The following is a 17,616-nucleotide window of genomic DNA, read 5'->3' on the forward strand; positions in this document are numbered from 1 at the left end:
AGTGCAAACATCCCTCATCATTTTACCTGTTTACATCTCTTTAACTTTAGCACTACCTTTTAAGTGGTTGAAAAATCCATTTGGGATTATTAAATGAATTTTTATTAGAATTTTAAATTATTATGTGAAGAAAAATTCAATATGGTCTCCAAATTTTAGTCTTCCCAGTCATCCTACTATTCATCATTTTTCTTCAATTATCATAATAGCATTACCATTTCTCATTAGTTTATTCCTAAATAGTCTGTGCTTTTGTTGTCATTATAAATGGTATCTTTTCTCTTTTGGATTTTTAACTGAGTTTATTAATATAAATCCTGATTTCTGGCTTCTCTTAAACATTCACCATCTCGCTGTATTGTGTCCTCACTTCATCATGGCAACTGAGCTGTCAACTTTCAGGAGGTCACACACTTGCCAGTTTACTACAGATGAGCTGACTCACTCCACAGACTCTTACTTGTAAGGCCCCAAGTATGATGAGTTTATTGAGGGTTATGGGAATCACAGACACAGGCACTGACGTCAGTAACTGTTGCTCCTGCTGCTGACATTACCAGCTCTGGTCCTTGTGACTTACCAGATCCTCCCAATCCTGTCTGCTTTTCCGCAACATTCCTTCAGCCTTGCAACCCAGAAGCCAATGCCATCTCCTACCTAACCACACACACCACAGCCTTGCCCTTCTGGCTAGAGTGGTCCCTGCTCCTTTTCTGAGAAAAGCCCTAAAAGGGTCTAGGCTCTAAGTTTTCCTGTCTTCCTGTCTTAGGTACTTTCCAGTGCAGGTTTCTTCTATAGTTCTGACAGAAGAGAAGGGCCTAAAACCAAAGGCTTCTTTGCTAATTCTTTGCCCTTTCTGTTCATGGTATAGCTTACCCTCAAATCTATGCTGTATCATTTAAAGTAAATCCATGTCATTTTCAGATAAGGAAAAAAGAACTACTAGTACCTTGACTTACTGTAGCCCGTGGATTGTAACAACTCCATGATAAAGATGTCTGAAGAAGGATGTGACTTAGGAAGATACTTTGTTATCTCATACACTTAGAATGTCTCGAGTTTACTACTAGCAAGTAATAGTAGTTAAGGATTTTTCAATATCTTGTTTCTATAAAGTAAATATATGTAGAAGAAACAGACTTTAATTAGACATCTTTCCAAAGAGTCCATATTTATTTTGTTTTAGTTATTTGGCTGTTGTGCATTAAGTTGTTATTGACCATGTATGTGTTTTTTTCTTTGAGATCAAGTTCTTTGCCTACCTTTCTCTTGATTTACAAGAGAAAAGAAAAATGTGTTGTCCCTCCATCCATCCACCACTCCATGATGTGTGTTCATTCCATTGACAGTTATTCAGTTTGGGTTCGTCACCTTATTTGTGGCCTCTTTTCCACTGGCTCCTCTGTTGGCTCTGGTGAACAATATATTGGAAATAAGAGTGGACGCATGGAAATTGACTACACAGTATAGACGCATGGTGCCAGAAAAAGCCCAAGACATCGGCGCGTGGCAACCCATCATGCAAGGAATAGCATTCCTGGCCGTGGTGACCAATGTGAGTGGACGTAGGCATCACAGGGGTAAAGACCATAACAAGACCAGAATGCCTTAGGATGCTACCTAAGGCGTATGGTTACATGCTATCTATTGTCTTTTTAAAGTACATTTTGTTTATAATTATTCTTTACTTACCAATTGTTGCTTCTTTGCTAAGAAATATAGTAGTAATAGGTACTAACACTTTTAGTCCTCATATAACTATAAAAGGAGTTGCCAAAAAGTGCTTTTATAATGTAAATAGAAATGTTCATTTAGAGTTTGAGAACCTTAACATAAGACCATCTCACCACATTTTATTATATATTCCAAAATATCAACTTAAAATGTTAACTTTGATAAAGTAGAAATACTGTGTGTTTTCCTAACCTTCCTTGTCTCCAGGGCAGCAGTTCTGAAAGGTATGTTCAGGGTGTAGCTGAAGCAGCTTTATCCCTTGCATGTATCCTAGCAGTAAGAGGACATGATTCAGCTGTTTACAGTCTGTACAGACTGGTCCACAGTCAATAAATACATTTTTCCCCCCACAGGCCAACACGGAACTCAGGCATAGCAGTTTTCATGTCAGCCCATCAGTGACCTCCTTCCCTAGAAATGTCCTTAGTATAAAGTGACATTTACAGCCATAGTTCACTTTCCAGTCTCACTCCCAAGTCTGCTTCCCAAACAATGATTTCCCAGTTTAATTTCTTATACCACACTTGCCAGTCCTCTGGCTTTTCCCATGAACCCCTGCGGAAACAGAACAGACCTCATCAGGACTATAGAGGAGGGAAGCTCTGTGGAATCAGGACTGAAGTGTGAGCTGCATGATCTTGAGCCGGGCCTTAGCACTTCATTTGTAAAATAATTCCCAGCACAGAGTGGTTAGGGAATTCCAGAGCTACTCCATGGAATGCATGAAGTCTGGGCCTTATTCAGTGTAGCTGATGTGATTAAGAATTTCAAAATCAGTCACTATGTAGACTGTGGTTATAGTTATATACACTAAAACACATTATCTGGAACCCAGATGTCACCACCACTGCCCCCACCCATAAATTCTCAGTTTATCTGAATCATGTGCTATCCCTACCTTTTGGAAAAAGTTGGAAATCACACACAAAACCAACTGATGAGCTATGTCAAGTTCCTTTCTCCCAAATAGCCTGTATCTTTAACATACTCTGTGCTTTGAAATGAAGAGTGATGTTCAGAGAGGTGACAACAAGGCCTTTCAGATTTCACAGTCATAAAAGAATGAATGTCATGTTCAGTGTGCTAAAAGCAGGGCAGGAACATGGACTTACGTGCGTTAAGACAAATCTCAGCAACAAGGTTTGAAACTAAAAGGGTTTTGTTTGACCTTCGGCAACCAGAAAATTCAATTGACTCAAACTCCTGATTCCTCAGGCATTCAGTTTGATTGTATTAGGCACCTTTTCCTAGTTTCTGTGCCATGGCTCCACTCCATTAGCACAGATGGAGGACTGGCTCTGTGTCCAAAGCTGCTCTGCATGTGTGTGTTCAGACACACACCCTGGTTAATTTCTTGTTCAATATTTCTTGTAACTTATCCTAGGAAAATTGGTTACTGGATTTGTGTCATTGATTACACTATAGACATCCTTTTTCCATATTGTTAGGATTTGTTACACTTCCAAGGTGGCAGTGCACATAGATATGTTCATAAATCTGTAGGGAAGCATTAAATGTGCATCTGTTAGCCCCCCACATATAGGTGTGTATGTCCACAAGAAGAGAATAGCCTCCTGGGCTGAGAGTGGGCATCAAGCAGGAGTTGGATATAAAATCATTTTAAAGTTACTGCTTCAACAAATAAGCTGCCTCGACATTGTCATATCATGCCAGAGCATCTGCTATTGAAGACCAATTTTAATTTATTTTGATATAAATGGAAAATTGTGTGCAGAACAGCATGGGAAATGAAACACACCACATTTATTTGTACTCATGAGCATGTCTCAAATCAGCTCAATTCTGGAGGAAAAGATGTCTTGTCAGAAGACAATAGAATTATCTTCCTTGTCGGAATTTTTGTAGCTTTCTGAAGTGCATCTGCAGGTGATTCTATAAAAAAAGTTAAGTTAAATGATAACAAGAAAATTTAATCTATTGAAATCTGGAGAAAAGTACAGTATTCTTGCCTTACCTCACTATACTAACAGGCACATGCACAGATTTTTCAATTGGAGGAAATGACAAGCTGGTTCTAGTAGGGGGGGAGGAAGATTTTACAATAGAAAAGCCCCTAAATTGTTTCCTTGCTTTGCCTGAGATCTTGCTTGTTGGTTTGTGGTCTCACTGTGCCTACACCGTTATGTTCAGATGAATACTATTAAAAATCCTGTTGTGCCAAAAACATCTGTTCTTCTGCTTCAGTTAATAATTGAATCATTGAGTTTTGTTTATTCATATAAAATTGGGCTTAAAGTATATTCTCCCCTTTGTCCTTCCTTCAAAACAGTTTTATACATTAGAGAGTTTAAGAATCTTAGAGAAAATTCATGTAATTTATAATAGCTTTCCATCCTAATAGATATGTCATATGTCTGCCTGACATAGTCACAGTTTCATGATTGACCCATATTTTATAATAGGAACATACTAAACTTTACTCTGTAATTATGACTTTCATAACTATCTGTTTAATCTCTTGGAGACTTAAACACTAGATCTGACATCATTGCTTGACTACATGAATGGAACAACCCCAACCAATATTATTTATTATATTTTATTAAAATTCTTGCTCTCTAATGAAGAGTTCAAAATAAATCAGGCCATGAGTTAACTTTTCTAAACAAGTCAGTGTGCTTTTGAGGGGTGAATTTGAAACCTGTAATTTAGACCAAGGAAAATATACTTTATTCATTTTATATTCTTTTTTATAAGAAGAAAAGAAAAAGTTTCATATCAATGATTCTACAAAGTAATTATGTATAGCCAAATTATTTTCATAACATTGACCTTAGTATTATATATCTACAGGTGTTCTAAATCATGAAAGAAAACTAAAATTGTATCAAGTAGTGCTCTAAGATTGACTGAATATTCCTGGTCTACAAGACAATATTTTAAAAGCATAATAAGCAACTAACAGGCCTTTGCATTTGAACCATAGAGCTTCCCCTAGAATTAAAGGCTAAAAAATTAATATTCTACTCTAAAATTGGTACCCAACTATTTTAAAACATTCACTATCTATATATATTGCACACTTAGAGTCTTTTTTAATCAACTTGATGAAAACAGTAATTCTGACATATTAAACACAGCTATAAAAAATTTAAAACTTGCTTTATTGTTTTCCTCCCAACATAGGCCATGATCATTGCTTTCACATCAGACATGATCCCTCGCCTGGTATATTACTGGTCCTTCTCCATCCCTCCCTATGGGGACCATACTTACTACACCATGGAGGGATACATCAATAACACTCTCTCCGTCTTCAATGTCATGGACTTCAAAGACAAAAGCAAGGACAATCCATACACTGGGCTTGGCAACTATACCACTTGCAGGCAAGTTCTTCTTTAGCTGTTTAAAACTGCACTTACTCTTGGAAACGGCTTTTCTTGTGATATAATTCCCTTTGGTGTCACTTAAATTACTAGAGACCTTTCTTTCCCATAGTTTTTTCAATAAAGCTAAAATTTAAAGATAGTAAGGTTAATAAAGACTTTCAAACTAAGCCATAAAAGTAAGATTGAAAGATTAGGTTTCAAATGGTTATAGGGAGACTATCTAGGAGAAAAGTCTTATGACATCTTAGAAGTGGAGAAACTCCCAAGATTTGATATGTTATTCAAGATAATGACATACTAGCATTCTTGTTTAACAAATACATAGAAAAATGTAAATACCCAATAATATCCCCTAAAAGAATTCCAACGGTCTGTGCATTGGCTTTATCAACTGTGGACAGTACATACCAACTACATTACCAGTTGATAGGCTGTTGGCCATATAGATCACAGAACTTTTTCTTACTCATGAAGCCTTTAAATTTCATTTAGTCCAATTCTTGAACCCCTCTACTGATTCAAATTTTCAATAACACAACAAGAAACCAGTTATACATGCAGACCCCCTTTCAGATCCTGTACTGAATCTGTTTACTCTTACTTTACATACCTCTAATCAGTAGTCAGACTCCTCCAGGTCCAATGAGATTATAGGCAGGAAATTAGAGATGGGCTACCCAGAAGACACACTACTAACAGTAACACATGACACCAGGGAATTAGGTGAAGAAATTATAACCAGCAGGGAGTGTCTCAGGGAGGAGTTAATCCTGATGATTCCATTATACAAATAAATTTACAAACGTGATCCCCTGAACAGACTAAAATGTTTGATACTCTTCAGCAAAGGATAAAGCCTTAGAATCCATCATTATCATTTTCTGATTACATGCCTAATGAGTTATTACTAGAGTACTTTTCTCAAGATTTTGTTGCTGAATTAAGCTTTAGGAGAAAATTAAGGTACTGCATCAAACATGACTCCTTTTTAAAAATAGGGGCCTTGTTTCAGTGTCTTAGGACTTGTGTCCTTATGTGCCTCCACTTGGTTTCTTAAAAATTACTTTTTGGGGTATATTGTACAAAGTGATATTTCCATACATGTGTGTAACATACTTTGATCCTAGTTACCCCTCTACTACTTGTTATTATCCCCTGGCCCCCTTTTCTTTCTTGCACAAAATTTCAATGAGTTTAATTACGACCTTTTAATACATGCGTTGTACTTCAGTCATATTCCCCACACCCCTTTTGTCTCCCTTTTCTGTTCTTTTTTTTTTTTTTTTTTTAGATCTAGATTCTGCACATGAGAGAAAATATATGGCATTCATCTTTTGGTGTCAATGTTCCACTCTTGTTTCCAGGTATCGTGACTTCCGAAACCCACCAGGACACCCACAAGAGTATAAACACAATATCTACTATTGGCATGTAATTGCTGCTAAGCTGGCTTTTATCATTGTCATGGAGGTAGGAAAAATATACTTCAAAATAGTTTATAAGACAGTTTTTGCTGGCCTTCGATTTAAGTATTGCCAACTCTATTTAAAATGTATAATGCTTTCTTCCTTACTGCTTGCTAATAATTATTTTTAAATGTGGATTAATCAAATTTGGCCTGAGAATACCCATAATGCTCAAATTAGTGGAACTGGTTGTTTGCTTTAAAACTTAAAAAGCATGTTATGAGCAAGGGGGATTAATTTCCATTTAATACATTAAGTACCTTTTTTCATTTGGATACCGAGCAGCATGTTGAACTGTGAAAGAGCTTATAAGTGCAACATGACCTCTGCCCACAGGAAACTTATTGCAATAGTGTTATTCAACTGTTGCATTTTTATAATATATCAACTTCTTACAGTAGTTTTTATGTTCCTGAAATTAACTCTGAGAAAAATGACTAAGGCAGTTGTAAACTGTCAGTTGATCTAGCCAATTTCTTTTCAGAATAAATAACTAATGCCAATTACAAAGCCTCAGAATTTGTTATGTGAAAAGCCATACCAACCCCTATTTGTTGAAGCCACTATAAGTAGGTTTTCTGCCTCTTACAACCTAAATGCAAACACCAAAGAACCAACTCTGAGGCTTTATAATTTGATTTTTTAAAAAATCAAAGTGGGTAATGGAGAAGAATAGATGAAAGTCATCAGGTCATGGAGCAGAAAGCATGACATATATTAGGGAGAAGAAAAGAAATTCACATTTAAACATTGTAAGGAAAATGAGTAGACCAAAGATAAGATTGTAACCAGAGGAAAAAGACAGATGAATGAAAAAGAAAGTTAAATTAGAATGAGAGAATTTTCAACAGCAACAATGAGAAAGCCAGAAGAGAGTGGTCTGATATCTTCAAAATGCTAAAGAAGGTAACTGTAAACCTGGAATTACAGCAAAACTTCAAAAACCCCAGACCATATGGTTTTATTGGATAGTGACACCAAGCTTTCAGAACAGATTGTTTTAAATCTTATACATTCTTCTTCAGAGAGCAGAAACGGGAAATAATATCCAACTTGTTGGGTGGGGCTGAGAGTAGAATACTCTAGATCCTAAAATCAGGCAGAAAAAAAGAAGGAAAAGTAAGGCCAAGCTCACTCTTTTAGAATATGTAAACTATTTCTTGCAATATATTTTTAAAAGATAACATCATACCACATTGGATTTAACCCAGAAATGTAAGGATGGCATAACACAGAAAATTCACTTACCCATACATATTACCCAACTCAGAAATAGGTGAAACTTAAAAATATAATTCCTGTCTTCCTTACATCATTACATCATCACATACATTACCAGTTCTGCTCCATTTCTCTCTTCCTTATCGGGGCCAGTGCCTGTGAATGAGTTGTCAGTTTCCTGTCCATGATTCTTTCTCTGCTCACTCCAGTCATGCTTTCACTGTCTCCCTCCATGAAGCCACTCTTGACAAAAGTTACCTGTGGCAGCATGTTGGTGAATTTCCATGATCACTCGTCCACATTTGACACAACTTATCACTCATTCACTTCTTTAAGCTTCCTCACTTGGCTCCCAGGAAAACACATTTTTAAAAAAACAGTAAAGAAACAAGAAAGGTCACTGCATTATGATAAAGGGGGGGGGGTCAATTCACCAAGAGAAAATAACAATTATAAGTTTATATGCATCTAATATATAAAGCAAACATTAATATATCTAAAGGAAGAGAGAAACTTCCACACAATGCTAATTCAGGACTTTAATCATCAAGCCAGAAAATACACAAAGAAATACCCAAGTTAAATTGCATCCTAGACCCAGTCCTGATGTCATCTACAGAATAGCCACAAAATAGGCATTCTTTGCCAGCACACGGAACATTCTCCAGAATAGAATAGGCCATAAAACAAGTCATCAAATTTTTAAAAATTTGAACAACCAGTGGATCAGTGAAAAAATAAGGGAATTTTAAAACAAATGATATGGAAGCACAACATACCCAAACCTATGAGATAGAGCAAAAGCAGTACTAAGAGGAAGTTTATAACAAGTGCCCCCATCAGAATAGCAGGAAAATCCCCATAAATAACCTCTCATTGCTCCTCAAGGAACTGAAAATAGGACTTCTCTTCTGCACTCAACCTATGACTCCAGCTGCCTCTAAGACCTTTGTACTTGGATACATATCTTATATCTACTGCCCTAAATCTGTTCCATCTACAGTCTTCCTCATCTTGATTATGGCATCTCTCTTTAGTCTTTGCCAATATACACATATGCAGGTTAATCCATATTTTTAAAGATTCTACTGTAGTACTCACAAATATATTTGGGCATTAGAGATTGGATCTACCACCTAGTACAGATACCCTACCATAATGACAAGCAAAAATATATTAAAGGAACACTGTGTTTGCCTCTATTTCTTTGTGACTGACATTTTTCTTCTCTCCTGCAGCATGTCATCTACTCTGTGAAGTTTTTCATTTCATATGCAATTCCAGATGTATCAAAAAGCACGAAGAGCAAGATCAAGAGAGAGAAATACCTAACCCAAAAGCTGCTGCATGAGAGTCACATCAAAGATATGACCAAGCACATGGGAGTTATAGCTGAGCGGATGGGGGAAGTGGCGGATAACAGTTTACGACCAAAATTAGAATAAGGGCTTTATGTCCTGAGAAGCACTTTCAAGAATTTCATTCTTTTCAAAATGTACTGCGAATCACTAATGAGAATGTTTAAGTTAAATCACGTCAGCAAATACAAGTCCTAACTATTGCCGTTTTCATGTATAGTATTTTTCAGTTTCAGCTGGCCATGCAGGAACTGGAAAATGTAAAACCTAGATCAAGAAGGGCACAAAACTCAACACCTGGAAAGCCAGAATGTTACCTTTTTTTTTTTTTTTGAGAAATTGGAATTTAAGTAATGTGAGTAATGCAGAAGTCCTTCAGAGTGCTTAAAAATCATCCCTTCAAAGGCAGAGGGATTTTTTTTTTTTCCCTTTTTGATCACTTTCATTCTTTCCACTTCTGAAACACATGATCACCTTTATTTTTAGTCACTGTTCCTCACTTTGCCAAATCTGTTCCAGAGTTATCGTTTCCTCATAGTACCATCAAAGACACCAGACATGCTACCGCCTTAATAGCTTCTGTGCGATTAAAAATAACTAACTCAGAATTGAGTTTGAATACTATGTTAAGTGGCAGATAAACTCGATATGTAAGTGAATTATCACAGCCCCACAGAAAGGAAATCTCATTTAATAAGAAGTTTCAGTCTTCATTTTGGCCTGCCCCTTGCATCTCACAGAAATATACTTAGTGGATTGGGATGAAGATAGTAGGGTTTTGAAGCATATTTGTATTAATCCTCCATGACACCTTTTTCTTCTGGGCATACTCCTAGAATGCCCTGTGCCTAATCAATGTTGACTGCTTTGCAGCTCTCAAGGGAATAAGATGACAAAAGTAAGGAAAAGTAAGTAATGATCTGGATAATTAATTTACCTCTCCTAAATATGTGTAATTTCTTAGGGAAAATGATGATCAAATGATTACAATTACAGTTTTATCAACATAATGGTCTAAAAAAGGATAAGCTCATCAGTTTCCCAACTGTTGACTTTTGTTCACTAGAGAGAGGAGAAATGTTCTTACAAATCACCAAGCGCCTTCCTGAATGCCTTACTCCATAACCCTGTGGCATGGTCAGAGGGACAGCGACTGCCCAGTTGTGAGCCTTGCTGTCCTGGTTCTTGTGTGGGGAGCTCATTTCATCAAGAATCCTACCTTTCTGTATTCCAAAGTGACCAGCATACCAAAGCACCTGCCACAAGGAACGAACATGGCTGCCTACACCTTCCGTCCTCTTATTCTAGCCCCAGTAATTCCTTTGTGATTGTGTTTGCACTAGAGACCAGAGTCTACCCACGTTGTAGCTAATCAAAAAAGACTCAGGATTTAATTTGAGCTTCCAACTTCCTTTAGGGCCAATCAAGCAGTGAAGGGGTAAAAAGAATGGATTGGTCATAAGCCCTACCATCACCTGGAGGCCACAGCCTGCTGAATCCTATACCACAATGCCTATCTTGCTCAGCCTCGAGGTCTCCTGTGCTTCATCACATGTGGGGCTGAAAAAAACACAGGCCTCAACCTCTCATCCTTCACTGGTACAGGTCAGTGCTTGGTGAAAAAAGAGGTGACTTGACCATGATTGTATTGGATGGGCCTCTACCTATTGGGACACTGTTAAATGCTCAACTGTCTCAGGAGCAACCTCCCAGAATCCTGCAGCACAGGAAAGTGAAACACATTTCAAGCAATCAGATTCTAGAGGCTTGTTATAGTAAAAGTAGCTTAGCTCCAGCTCACAATTTTAAATACCTGCCATGAATGTTTTAAATTGAAAAAAAAAGAAGACCACATGCATAATTTGTCGAAGCAGTATTCTGGGCTTTTCCCATGAATGGAAACACCAATTCTCCATCTTTCTTGAATGTATGTTAGTGGTACAGTCAGAGTCCAAGACAGGCCACATGAGGTGCAGCTGTCCTGGGATGGGGAGATGGAGGCCTCCCACCTTCCCATTCCACACAGCCTAGATGAGGTCCCACTGTTCCTTCCCCCACCCTGTGTGAGATGATCCTAGAGGTATACATCGCTTCCGTTCTCATTACCTCTTCTTCTGAAGTGTGTGACCATCTAGCAGTGGATTGGGCAATTGCTCACTGTTTATGTCACCATAGAAAGAACATGTTTTTACCTTATCTCTTTGTATATATGACATGATTTCAAAAGAAATGTGTATTTATGTGTTCGTAACCCCTGTAAGAGAATCCTTTTCAGTTTAAAATGTGCTGCTGTGGACAGGAACAACAAAAACCCTCTATATCTATAAAGGCAGAAAACATGATGTCTGACCCTGCCAAATGCCCAAAAGAGTTGGAGTGGAGACCAGGGTCCCTCATGACATCAACAGTGGTCAGATGCATCCAATGTTGAGTGGTCAGTGGTTGAGAAAAATGGGGTGGGGGAGCGGTGTGTGCAGATTGTAGCAGGCTGCATCTGTAAATAGGAATGGAGGCTGCTCCCTTCCCCAGGAAAACCACAGGGCATGAGAATGGGCCTGTGAAGGAAGGATCTAGCCCTTGACCTTGACCTGTCCAGTGTTAACCACTAGAGAAATTTTAACTTTATGTCTTTTTGAATATCCTGTGAATTTTAATGGAATAAAGCCTTAGACCAAAAACTCGGGATTTTTCTTTAAACATCCCTCAGATATTTTAGATATTTCATTTTAAGTGGAAAGCCATCATTTTTGTTTGGAGACTAAACAAGGCCATCCTGTAAAATGTTTGTCACCTATCTCTCCCCTTTTTATTGCTTATGTATCTTGAATTTCATAGAACATTAGTTCACAATAGGGGGCAGAATGTCATCTGTTGGTAAAACATTTCCTGTTCCATTTTCTTGTGTTCATATTATAATGTGTTTGAAAAGTTAAAATGTATGAGTATCTTAATTAAGGTAGAACTTAAATATGTTGCTTTTCATACACTGTGGCATAAGATGTAAAGTTTGTAATTAATGTTTGTTGATTTCTATGCATTTTAATATTCTTTTATAATTATGAGCATTTTAATAAATTCATTTTTTACAAAGTACTGTGGTCTATTCTAATTATCTTAATGTTTTTTAAGGAAGAAAACAGTTTATATCTGCTATTTAGTAGTGGCCAGTTATGTGTTGAGATAATAAATGTGCATTTTTTGTGTAGATTATATCTAAAATTATACTTTTCACAACCTGCATTTACTTTGGAACATAATTTTTCTAGTAAAACAAAAAAGGGGGGACAGAGTTTTAGACAGGCAGGTGCATACAAATGTTGGACCTGAGCCCTGCAATAGGCAGTGAGCGTGGAGACTGAGTAAAAGTTGAAGACCAGCCCACCTGCTCACTGAGCCACATGCCCTATTCGACCATTACAAAGAAGGAAGGGGTACCATCTTCCTCTTGCTAAACCCCAAGCTTGCTGGAGACAGTGTCACCCAGAGAGGACAAATCTCTCTAAGTATCAGTCACTTTATAGACCCACAGCAGTCCTGGGTGCAGAAAGGGGAAATTACAGAAAAGCACATACAGCATAATCCCATTATAAAAATCAACCTTTTCTTTATCCTCAATAACAAATAATCTATCCTTGCATTTTCCTGACCAGTTTAAATCTCAGTACACTTACCAAATAAAATTGGAAGTTGAATATATTCCTTAGCTGGGACAATAGGAAGAAGCACTGTCTTATCACTAAATGACACTCTTGGGACCAATACTAATAATAGCCTTCCTCCCTTCAAGCACTATTAGCCCAGTAAACGGGCAACTGCATGTTTATTTCTGATGCAAAATACTCACTTCATTTGGGGGAATTATGGACTCTTAAATACTTACTTAGTATCAATCTGGTTCCAACCAGATAAGTTCAGCCTAGTCCTGTGCTTTTCATAAATCTACCACATTTTGGCAATGACTTCTCTTTTGGCAATAGTGGGGTTCAAACTCAGGACCTCATGCTTGCTACACAGGTGCTTTACCACTTGAACCACACCCCCAGACCTGTCAATGACTTAAAAAACTTTTTGGTAAAGAGTCTTTTATTCATATGTCATACTTCTCTACTACAAAAAAATATTTAAACTTTATTTTTTTACATTTTTATTAGCATATATTAATTTTTGGTTCCACTTGCAAATTTAATTAAATGTGTTAATATATCTTAAGAGGACAACAGTTGAATAGAGCAGCCTAGTCTCACGTCCTCCTCCACAAAGAAGAACCAAAGTAACAGGTGTGTAGTTGCATTTTGAGGTGAGTGACCATGGAAGAACACTGTAAATTACCAGGAGAGAGACTAGAACCAAGATTTAGAGGCCTGGGACAAAAACACAGTAAGAAAATGTCCCCAAAATCAGCTACTCCAGGGGAATCTGCCCTTTGCAGCAATAAGAATGAAAGAGGGTCCCAGTAAGCACAGTGTGGATGCTAGTGATCCTAGCTACTGGAAAGTTTCACCATCCTCTCAGGCTTGCAACCAACATAGATAAGTAACCTGAAATCTGAGTGGGAGCCTAGCTTTGGAAAAGGTTCTCACATCATCTCCTAGGGAACACAAGAGGTGTATCTTGAGAAATAAACAATTCTACCACATCGACCTGAGCCCCACTTGGCCTAGCTACTCTGACCCAAGCTTGCTGGGTACTCTGCACTGTAGGAGATGGGTGTTACAACCCAGAGGAGAATCGAGGACAGCACACTTCACTGATGATCAGGCAGCTTACCCTCTGGAGCTTGCCAAATGAAGACTCGTGCCAGTGCTTAGAATAAAGACAGGCACCCACATGGTTCCCACATCCCTCTCCCCCACCACACGTGTGCATGTGCATAATGTTAGGCTGGGGAGGAAACTGCAGTACCATTTACTTTCTCACCCACACAGGTGTACTGTGGGTACCTTGAGCAACTCTGTGGGTCTGGCTGTTGCCAAGCCCCAGGTGTGCAAGACAAGATGGAGACCAACTATAACTTTGCCCAACACTGGCCAAAGTCCCACTCCTGGGCAGGCAGTAATACCAAAGCAACAGAGAAGAATACTACCATTCTTGCTGCCACTGCACCTACTCAGTTCCCTCCTTGTCTGACCACAAACTGCTATCAAGACTGGAGATGAGCACCACAGAGAGGATACTGTGGCTCCTGCCACTGTTGCTTCCCACATAACATCTGGGTCCATATGACTGACCAATCAGAGGACAAGTGTTTCGGGCCCCTTACCACTGCTGGGGTGCTGGTGTCTTGCTAGTCACAGAGTTTGAATCAGCAGTGCCTGAGGAAATCCCCATTTATTTATAGCAGCCACCATTCTCAATATAGATGTAGCCACACAGTGAGCATTGCATACCCACTACTCTGTGTACCACACCTGCATGGACTGCTACAGTTTCCCTACTCATGCATGGCCCACAAAGACAGAGGGTCTTTCTGACTCCATTAGTGTATGCACAGTTCCCAAATTTACTGATCACAGCCAAAGTAGCAATAGGAAGACCACACTATGGTTCCCACCTAGAATCAAAGCCAACATTGCATAAGAAATTGGCACACCAAGCCACATCTTCAGAAGAAGGGTTCTTCCTAAGAAGTCCACCTCATAAAAACAGTAGAGATATGTTTTCTTCCAGATATGTATACTTCAATGTAGGAATCCAATGAAAATTATAAGGTAATATGTTGCCTCCAAAAGAACATAATTCTCTAGCAATAGATTCCAAAGAAATCAAAATGCATGAAATGCCTGATAAAGATCTTGAATGATTTTTTTAAGCCTGGAGAGATCCAAAGGAATACAGATAAACAGTTAAATACATCAGGAAGACTATAGGATGTGAATAAGAAATGAATCAAAAAAGATTTTGAAAAAGAACCAAATGTAAGTTTTAGAAATGAAGACCTTAAAAAGTCAGGGGAGGGGGAAAGTCAGGGAAAAAGTCAATTGAAAGCCTCAACAGACTAGATTGAGAACAGACAGTGTCTGAACTCAAACACAGTTTATTCAAATATCCCATTCTGACAGAAGGAAAAAGGTGATAGAATAAAGAGAGCATTCAAGATCTTTGAGATACCATTAAACATCTGCACTTTTGGAATACCCAAAGGCAAGGAAAAAAATGTTAATAGCATAGAAAATACATTCAATGAAATAGTATCACAAAAAATCCTAATCTTGGAAAGATATGGACATCCAAGAACAGGAGGCTTATAGAACCCCAAATAAACATGACCAAAAAGAACTTCATCTTGGCATATTACAATCAAACTGTCAAAAAAACGAGACAGGAATACGATCCAAGATGGCAACTAGATGGAGGAAGCAGACAGCATGAGCTCCATAAATCAAAAATTTTATGAAGACACTGGAGCCACACTTGGCAGAAAAAAAGCACCAAGAAGAAGCCAAATTCTGACACCCTGAACCCCCAGCCCATACAAAGCTTCTCCACACCACATTACACTGAGAAAATAGTAGGGCTCCCGTGCCTCCAGATGCTGGCTCCAAACCTGCTTGGGAGATGCAGACCCACAGACCAGAGACAGAAACAGCACTAAATGGAATGATGGGAAGACAAAAAAAGGATGGAAACCATTCTCCCTCCAAAAATAAATCAGTACAGTATTCAGAGGGAAATGAACAAAACGGATACCCAGTTCTAGACTCCAACAAAACAAAGACAAACTATCCCAAGGAACCCAATGAAGCCCATACAAACACCCTGAAAGAAGAAATCACTGAGAATTTCATGGAGATGTTACTAGACAAGGTCAACCAAAAACAAATAAATGAAATCATAGGAACCCTAAATAAATATCAAAGTGAAACAGAGAACCCCAAAAATAGAGAGATAAATGAATTAAGAATGAAAATTGACAATATTAAAAAGGAAGTGACCCATGATATGGAAAATCTCAGAAAAAAGAATGAAACATAAATACAAAACAAAATGGAAGGCCACTCCAGCAGACTAGAACAAGCAGAAGACAGAATCTCAGAACTTGAAGATGAAATGGAAACTAAAGGAAAAACTGAAGAGCTATTACTAAAACAACTCAAGACCTGTGAAAAGAATATGCAAGAATTCACCGACTCCATCAAAAGACCAAACCTGAGAATCCTGGGCATTGAAGAAGGAGAAGAGGTGCAAGCAAAAGGAATTCATAATATATTCAACAAAATAATAACAGAAAATTTCCCAAATCTAGAGGAAAACTAGAGGCACAGGAAGCCTCCAGGACACCAAACAGACTTGACCAAAATAGAACTACCCCACGACATATTATCATTAAAACAACAAGCACAGTGAATAGATAAAGAATATTGAAGGCTATAAAAGAGAAAAAACAAATAACATACAAAGGTAAACCCATCAAAATCACAGCAGATTTCTCAATGGAAACCTTAAAAGCAAGAAGAGCATGGAGTGAGATCTTCTGGGCACTGAATGAAAATAACTTGAACTCCAGGATACTCTACCCAGCAAAACTATCATTCAAAATAGATGGAGCAATAAAAGTCTTCCATGATAAGCAATAACTAAAACAATATATGACAACCAAGCCACCACTACAAAAGATTCTTCAAGGAATTCTGCACACAGAAAATGAAAGCAAACAAAACTATGAAAGGACATACCAAACCACAGGAGAAGAAAAGGCAAGAAAGTAGAGAGTAACGTTGATTCAGCTGCACACAATCAAACCCTTAAACACAAAAATGACTAAATGACAGTAATCATCACCTACCTATCAATACTAACACTGAACAGTTAATGGAATTAATTCCCCCATCAAAAGACACTGTTTGGCAAACTGGATTAAAAAGGAAGATCCAACAATCTGTTGCTTACAGGAGACCCATCTCGTTGACAGAAACAAGCACTGGCTGAGAGCGAAAGGCTGGAAGAAGATTTACCAAGCCAATGGCCCCCAAAACAGGCAGGAGTGGCAATACTTATCTCGGACAAAGTAGACTTCAAACCTACATTGATCAAATGAGATAAAGAAGGACATTCCATACTAATAAAAGGGGAAATACACCAAAAGGAAAGAACAATTATGCACCCAACATCAATGCACCCAATTCCATCAAACATACTCTGAAGGACCTAAAAACGTATATAAACTCCAACGCAGTGGTAGTGGGAGACTTTAATACCCCCCTATCACCAATAGATAGGTCATCCAAACAAAAAATCAATAAAGAAATCCTAGATCTAAATCACACCATAGATCAAATGGACCTAGCTGATGTCTGCAGAATATTACATACATAAGTTTATGCACAATATACATTCTTCTAAGCAGCTCATGGAACCTTCTCCAAAATTGATCATATCTTAGGGCACAAAGCAAGCCTCAGCAAATATAAGAAAATAGAAATAATTCCATGCATTCTATCTGATCACAATGCATTAAAACTAGAACTCAGCAGCAAAAACAACAGT

General features: G+C 38.0%; 1 protein-coding gene across 2 annotated transcripts in view; it reads left to right on the top strand.

Annotated features, from left to right (window-relative positions):
* Ano6 (anoctamin 6) overlaps nt 1-12,225 on the top strand; it is a 177,426-nt gene extending 165,201 nt beyond the window's left edge. For both annotated transcript variants that reach the window (XM_074083210.1, XM_074083211.1), the window contains 4 exons: nt 1,350-1,555; nt 4,882-5,084; nt 6,452-6,557; nt 9,013-12,225. In XM_074083210.1, coding sequence (XP_073939311.1) covers nt 1,350-1,555; nt 4,882-5,084; nt 6,452-6,557; nt 9,013-9,219 — 722 coding nt within the window. In that variant the 3' untranslated portion in view covers nt 9,220-12,225. The remainder of the gene's footprint in view (nt 1-1,349; nt 1,556-4,881; nt 5,085-6,451; nt 6,558-9,012) is intronic.
* Nucleotides 12,226-17,616: the final 5,391 nt, after the last annotated feature.

This window comes from Castor canadensis, chromosome 8 (assembly GCF_047511655.1).
Source record: "Castor canadensis chromosome 8, mCasCan1.hap1v2, whole genome shotgun sequence".
Classification (NCBI taxonomy): Eukaryota; Metazoa; Chordata; class Mammalia; order Rodentia; family Castoridae; genus Castor; species Castor canadensis.